The following is a 7142-nucleotide window of genomic DNA, read 5'->3' as shown; positions in this document are numbered from 1 at the left end:
GTGGTGGTGTAGAAACAGGTGAGGGTGAGGAGCTCAGCCTGGCACGGCGGGAGGATGCTCACCTCCCCTCCTGCACCCCACACCAGCTCTCTGCAAATCCCCACCTCTGCTGAGGGCAGCAGTGAGCCCCAGGGCCACATGGCTTGGGCCGTGCAGGGCCACCAGCTGCCCCATGCCCCCCCTGGCAGGCCCCCCCCCAGCCAGGCTGGCCAGCCCCGCTGGCTGCGGTCTGAAGGTCACACTGCTGCGCAGTGGGGACAGTGCAGAGTCCGGGATCCCACCAGCATGCTGGAGTTCAGCGGCACTCCGAAGCCACCAGCCATGATGTTGTGGGGTCTCCTTTCCCTCTTCCTCTTCACTGTGGCCAGTGGAACCCCCATCAAGGACCAGGATGAGGATATCCAAGTGCAGGAGAATTTTGAGGCTGAGCAGGTAACGGCAGCTTGCGGTCCCTTAATTCTGGGGGCAGAAGGGATGGGGGAAAGCTTTATTTCATTTTCCTCCAGAAGGAAGGGTGATATTATCTATGCCTAAGCCAGGCTGTGTAGGACAGGTGTTGGCAGTGTGGCCCTCCCTGGGTGCTGGTCAGGGGGTGCCAGCCTGCCAGCACCAGCCTTTGGGATAGCCTCACCCTGGAAAAGGTCCAGGCAGGGCAGCTGGAGCCTGAGCGGCTGGGACACATGAATCCTGTGCGACATCTGTTGATCTGCCCAGCCTAAGAGGTATGGGCAGGGCCCGCAGGCAGACCCAGCGCACAGGATTCATGCAGGATGCGGGCTGCCTGAGAGATCTCCCGCAGGCAGCCCTGTCCCCCACCAGGCTCTGCACAGCCCCACACGTGTCCCTGGATCTGGGCTCCCCTGGGAGACGCAGGGGGATGCCAGCCTGATGCCTCCAGCCCTGCCTGGTGGTTAGGGGACCCAGGAAAATCCTGCTCGGTGCTGATCTCCTTCCCAAATTCCGCAGCAGCTCTGGCCTTGGCACCCTGCGCCCCCCAGTTGCTCTCTGGGACATGAATATTTCAGCTCTGCAGAAAACCAGGAGATGTCCCACCTCAGTGGAGAGGGCTCATGGTGGAGACGTTCCTTTTTTCTCCCCGCAGATGTATGGGAAGTGGTATGACATCGCCATCGGCACAACCTGCAAATGGATGAAGAACTACAAGGAGAAATTCAGCATGGGCACGCTGGTGCTGGGCCCTGGCCCCAGCGCCGACCAGATCAGCACTGCCAGCACCAGACTGCGGTATGGGGCACTGCCGTGGGTGCTCGAGCCTCCTCCAAAGCCATGCCACCCAGGGGTGCTCTGTCTCTCAGGGGCTGGGACAAGACACGGGGGTTGCTTGCTCTGGCTGGCATCAGAGCCCTGAGGAGGGGCTGGATTGGGCTCAGATACCCAATGCCTTGGGCAGGAGGATTTCTAGCTTCCCATGCCATGGCCTCGGTGGCCCAGACATGATTTTCATGCAATAACCAGGAAAAACAATCACTTCTAGCAGCTGATTGTTTTCCTCCTCCCTCCAGGCAAGGTGACTGCACGCACGTCTCGGGAGAGTACCAGAAAACCAGCATCCCCGGCAAATACACCTTCTATAACCCCAGTAAGTTGGGCTTGCTGCCGACCTGCTCAGCCCCAAGAGCTGCAGCATGGCTGGGCGATGGGAACCAGCGCTGGGCACAGCTGGCAGCTGGGGAAGGGGTTCACGAGAGCAGGGCTCAGAAGCCACACCACAGTTTGTGTCATTTCCAGCCAAAGTATCGAGTGAAGTTGAGGGAACGAAGCTGTTTCAGCACTGTCCCTGCTTAGGCATGGGACTATGAGATGTTCCAGCAGATCCCTCCTGTCCCCAAGGTCCCAGGCTGGGGCAGGCTCCCACCAGCCATGGTTCAGGAGTGTTGGTGGTATCTCAGTTGTCCGCAACTCTTGGTTTCCAATCCCCTCAGCTAAGAAGACATTGGTGAGCCTAAAGGGAGTCAGGGTTGTATCAGAGTCTGCTTCCCCAAAATCAGCTATTTTCTTGAATTAGCTGCCTGACTTCAGGCCTCAGCTCTGGGGCTGTCTTACACTGCCCATTTCTCCCTGAGGGGCAGGAATGATGTCCCTTGTGTCTCTGTCTCACCCAGAATGGGATGTGTCTATCCGGTCGTACGTGCTCCGCACCAACTATGAAGAATATGCTGTCATTCTGATGAAGAAAGAAAGTAGTTTTGGCCCAAGCACTACCCTGAAGCTGTATGGTATGTCTGGCTATGGCACATGTGGGCAAGCAGGCTCTGGGTGCTCTCAGTGCAGCTCAGAAACACCACCCAAGGGTTCCTCAGGTCCCTTGGCCTTGAGGGAACTGACGATGGCTTTGGAAGTGGTGCGTTGGACCAGCTCATCTTCAGCACAGCAGAGGTTGAGTCTTATGGCTCAGCTTAGAGCCACATAACACAATGAATGTCCAAACTAGCCTGTTGTTTGGGATGGAGGTGGCAATATCTGCTTGAAAGAAACCGAGGCCCTGAAGTGGCAGGAGATGCTGTCTTTCATGACTGAGAAACATTAAACCACTTTGTCCAAACCCTTGGTCAAGGTTGGTCAAGAATAATGGAGGAGAGGCTGGGAAGGACCAGGAGGCTGATACTGGGCCTTCCTGCAGCTGCTTTAGCTCTGCGGGTTGATGGGTGGTTGAGGGGCTGCATGCAGACCCCCTCCCATGCCAATCCCACTCACAGCCTGTTCCCTTGCCCAGGGAGGAATCCAGAGCTGCGGAAGGACCTCATTGACGCTTTCCAGCAGCTGGCTCTGGAGATGGGCATCCCTGCAGACTCCATCTTCATCCTGGCCAACAGAGGTAACCCACCCACCACGTGCCTCTCCTGCTGCCTATTCCCCCAACATGCTGGTGCACTGGGGCTGCTCCTTCTTGGTGTGTGAGGCTGGGGAGATGGGGGGACGGTCAGGATGGAAAGAGGAGAGACAAGGGCTTTGGTAGGATGGGATGGGAAGGAGATATGGCCACATATCAGTCAGGCTTCCATGAGCTTCCAGTCGGTGGGGTCCTTGCTGGGCTGTCAGGTCAATGCACCCACAATGCTGTGCTGGGACGTGGGCACAGGACTACCAGGGACACTCATGACTGCTCCCCATGGCTGGGTACTCCCAAGACCTGAGGAGTTCCTTGCTCAGCCTGGGGTTCAGAAGGTGCTAGCATGATGCAGGTGGGTGTGGGGATTTTATGGTGATGCTCCTGTGAGTGGGAGGTGGAAAGAAGCAAGAGGGGAAGAAAGTTGGGGTGAAACTGGGAGGGCGTCCCCTTCCTTGGCGTCCTGTGTGTGCATGGTACAGGACCACAGTGAGATGAGTTTGTCAGAATGCCTCCCCTCTCATGCTGCTGATCTTCTTTCCTGTCATCTGGGCCAGGTGAATGTGTTCCTCAGGAGACTGCAACTGCCCCCCAGGTAAGTCGTCCAGCTGGGACTTCCTGAGATGGATCGAGGCTGGGGACATTTCCTCCAAGCCAAACCCACTGGAGACCCTGTGTCTGGGGACCAGGCTCCATGGGCAGGACACATTGGGAGATGCTCTTTCATCTCCACTGACAGGCTTTGCCTGCGAGGACAGGGGGACAGGCAGGTGCAGGCTGCAGGGTGAGGTCCTGGGGGTCAGGTGGGAACTAGGGCTCATTTCCAAGCAGAAGGCAATGGCTCTTTCCTAGTCTGATTTTTTCGTGGGGTGAAAGCTCCTGCATGCCGAGCCTGGTGTCTCCTTGTTCCTTGCCTACCTGTGGGTGTCCCAGCCAGGCTGTAGACCCCCTCTCCAGGGATGGGAAGGCAGCTCAGCACCCCACTGGTCCTTTGGCTACCATCACTCAGCACCTCCCAATCTCACACGCTTGAGTTCAGAAAGATTTTTCAAGAGGGGATGGGACTTTCATAGGAGAAACAACCCTGTTGACTTGAGAGCAGGTAACACACCACCCTGCATCAGCGAAAGCAGGGACATGTCCCCAGCACAGGGCATGACTGGGACACTGTGGGTATCTTTATCCACAACATATGATCCTGGCCCCCACCAGGATGAGCACAGGGCTGAGAAGACCATGAGGTGTGGAGGGATCACAGCCCGTTGACCGCAGATCAATGACTGGAGATGTGCTGGGAGCACCGAGGAGCGCTGGAGCCTGCACGGGCTGCAGCACCCAGCAGAGCTGCCCCCGACATAGCCCATCCTGGGGGCAGCAGGGGCCCAGGGGCAATGGGGTGGGCAGCAGATCCCGCAGGCAGGGGCTGACCGCAGGTCTGTGCTTCCTTCCCCGTGCAGAGGGCACGGAGAGCAGTCCTGCCCCCCGAGGAGGGCTCAGCCACGGGACCCCTGCCCCCTTACATTGGCAATAAGGAAGGTATGTCCCAGGGGAGGGGAGCTGCATCGGGCGTCCCCCTGCCCTGCATCCCCGTTTGCCTGTGACAGCCCATGCGACACTTGTCTGCAGACTCGTGCCGGCTGAGCCAGGACTCTGGGCCCTGCAGTGGGATGGTCTCCCGCTTCTTCTACAACTCTTCCTCCATGGCCTGTGAAACCTTCCTCTACGGCGGCTGTCTGGGCAATGGCAACAACTTCTACTCGGAGAAGGAGTGCCTGCAGGCCTGCCGGACAGAGGGTGAGCAGGGCAACCAGGAGACATTCCAGCGGGGCGAGGGCACGGGAGGCACATTTGCTGAGGCATCAGAGAGGATCCAAGAGTGGCCTCAAACCCCACATGCCCACCATCCATGTGGGAGGTGTGGGGGCTCTGAAACCCCTGCCCTCAGAGCAGCCCCCTGTCCCCACAGCTGCCTGCAGGCTGCCTGTCGTCCAGGGTCCCTGCCAGAAGCCGGTGACACGCTGGGCCTTTGACGCAGCTCAGGGCAAGTGCATCACATTCAGCTACGGAGGCTGCAAGGGCAACGGGAACCAGTTCTACTCAGAGAAGGAGTGCAAGGAGTACTGTGGGGCTCCTCCGCTGGCAGGTACCCCCACCCTGCCCACACCCTGCCTGCACCACACTGTGCTGTGCTGGGGGAGCCAGGGCAGCAGCCTGCATCATCTCCTGTCCTGCTCTGGGCTGGGTCTGGGTGTGCTGGGTCTGCCTGGCATGGGGACAGGGCTGTCCTGGGTCTGGATGGGTCTAGGATGGGTCTGTCCTGGGTCTGGGATAAGCCTGGGATGGGTTTGTCATAGGTCCAGGATGAGTCTGGGATGGGTCTGGGATGGTTTTATGCTGTGCCCGGGATGGGTCTGTCCTGGGTCAGGGACTCTGATGGACTGAGGAATATTGTCATTAATCTACAGACAGTATCACACAGGGGGACTGTATCGGCTGCAGACATACTGAGGCCACAGCTGAACTCTCAAAATGGTCTTGATAAAAGGGAGAAAGTCCCCGAGCAGGCTGGGGTGCAGTGGGGAGCAGCGGAGGTGACAGCCCCTGGGCAGGGTATGCCAGTGAGAGAAGAGTGACTGAAAGATTTTCAGGGGGTGTAGGGACCCTGAGACCAAGTAAGGATGAAACCAGGCTCCCCGCCAGGGGTGTACCCTCTGTGTGACACATGCCAGACACTACAGCTCTAGTCAGCGCAGGGGTTTCCGTATTGAACCTCCTTGGGAGACACAAGAGGCACTGCTCAGCCATTGGGTGAATGGACAAGCAGGTTTTCAGGAGCATTACAGGGGAAATCTTCCCACAGAGAGGGGCAAGGTAAGGGGTCTTCAACCACAGCCAGCCCTGGGTGAGCCTGGTCCCAGCAGGACTGGAGCTGGGGGCTTACCATGCCCCCACGGATGGGAGATGGGGCCAGAGTAACATGTCTTAGGGAAGAGCCCATCTTTTATTATCCTTGTCACCAATATGAAGTCCATTAATGCCACTGTAGCGGGTGCTGGGACACCAAGTGACAACCCAGGACAGTATGGGGGTGCACGGAGGGTCTAGACCACTTCCCGCATCACTGATGGCAAGGACAAAGTGAGAAGTAGCAACCATTGCTGCCTCTCTGCGGGGCAAGGAGGGGGTCTGCGGGTCTGTCCGTCACCTTGTGTGTCTCTCCACTTGCAGAGGATGAGGAGTTTCTGCATCTGTCAAACTGATGTGAGTGGAGGACAAGCTGCCGGCACCCAGCACCAGGGTCCCGCAGGAGTGTGCTGGCAGCTGCCAGCAGCACAGGAGATGCCTCCAGCAGTAAATGTCTCTAATGCGACCAACGAGCCCAGTGTCCATCCTCGAGCTGGTGGGAAGCAGGGTGGGGGGTCCAGGAGGAGCAGGGGATGCTGTGGGGTCCTCGCTGGTGGGGTGTTCCCCCCTTTGTGGGGCTGCTGGGTGCTCCCCACTGAGTCTCTGCCCCTTCCTCAGCCTGCTGCCCTCCGCCCATGCGGTGCTGGGGTGGCCAACAGGGGCACTGAGGGGCTCAGGGCATCCTGCTGGGTGGGGTTTGGCCCCCCATTTCCCAGGGGATGATGATGGGCAGCCGGGAAGGGGTCAGCAAGGGGTGGAAAGGGTGCTTGCTCCTCCCTAAAAGTGAATAATTGCTGCTGCATCGTGGTCGGGGTGGGACTGAAGGAGGCCCAGTCGTGGGCCAGGATAGGGATCATGGGGAGGGATGGCGATCATGGCAGGGTTACATGGGGTGTACAGCAAGGGATCGCAGGCTGTCAGAGGAGACCCTGAGGGGTCACAGGAAGCTGGTGGGCTTATGAGCGTCACAGGAGGGGATTACAGGGGTTATGGGGACCACAGGGGACTACAGAGGAGGTCCCAGGAGGGGATTATAAGTGTCCGGGGGCGAGGGTAGCAGGGATGCTGGGGTGACCCCAGGACAGGAATTATAGGGGTTATGGGGGTCACGGGGCAGCTACAGAGGTCCCAGGAGGGGGTTACAGTGTTTATGGGTGTCGGGGGGCCTATGAAGCTCACAGGAGGGGATTGCGAGGGTCTTGGGGGGTCTATGGGGGTCCCAGGAGGGGATGACAGGAGTTAGTGGGGTCACACGAGGGGACTGCGGGAGTCTTGGAAGGGTTAGGTTGCAGTTGGCCTTGGGGAGGGGTCACAGGGAGTCCTGGGGGTCGCGCCCACGGCCTGCCCCGGCCCGGCGGGCCCAGGACACATGCGGGCCCCGCCGCCGGCC

At 59.1% G+C, this 7142-nt stretch overlaps 1 protein-coding gene across 1 annotated transcript; it reads left to right on the top strand.

Moving 5' to 3' along the window:
• The first annotated feature begins 266 nt into the window (after positions 1-266).
• Positions 267-6108, top strand: AMBP (alpha-1-microglobulin/bikunin precursor). The gene is made up of 10 exons (XM_010564612.1): positions 267-432; positions 1103-1245; positions 1524-1600; positions 2124-2237; positions 2735-2836; positions 3406-3443; positions 4306-4384; positions 4475-4642; positions 4815-4991; positions 6077-6108. The coding sequence occupies exons 1-10, from the start codon at positions 286-288 to the stop codon at positions 6106-6108; spliced, it is 1077 nt and encodes a 358-aa protein (XP_010562914.1). The 5' UTR covers positions 267-285.
• The last annotated feature ends 1034 nt before the right edge of the window (positions 6109-7142 follow it).

This window comes from Haliaeetus leucocephalus, unplaced genomic scaffold (genome assembly GCF_000737465.1).
Source record: "Haliaeetus leucocephalus isolate CR32 unplaced genomic scaffold, Haliaeetus_leucocephalus-4.0 Scaffold183, whole genome shotgun sequence".
Classification (NCBI taxonomy): domain Eukaryota; kingdom Metazoa; phylum Chordata; class Aves; order Accipitriformes; family Accipitridae; genus Haliaeetus; species Haliaeetus leucocephalus.
Note: the sequence above shows the minus strand (reverse complement) of the source record. Positions and strands in the feature narration are given on the sequence as shown.

Excerpts from the sequence above, each read along its gene's own strand:
- AMBP (XM_010564612.1), top strand. The coding sequence starts at position 286 with ATGCTGGAGTTCAGCGGCACTCCGAAGCCACCAGCCATGATGTTGTGG. Across the intron at positions 1,601-2,123 it reads ATACACCTTCTATAACCCCA|AATGGGATGTGTCTATCCGG; the intron begins GTAAGTTGGGCT and ends TGTCTCACCCAG. Across the intron at positions 3,444-4,305 it reads AGACTGCAACTGCCCCCCAG|AGGGCACGGAGAGCAGTCCT; the intron begins GTAAGTCGTCCA and ends TTCCCCGTGCAG.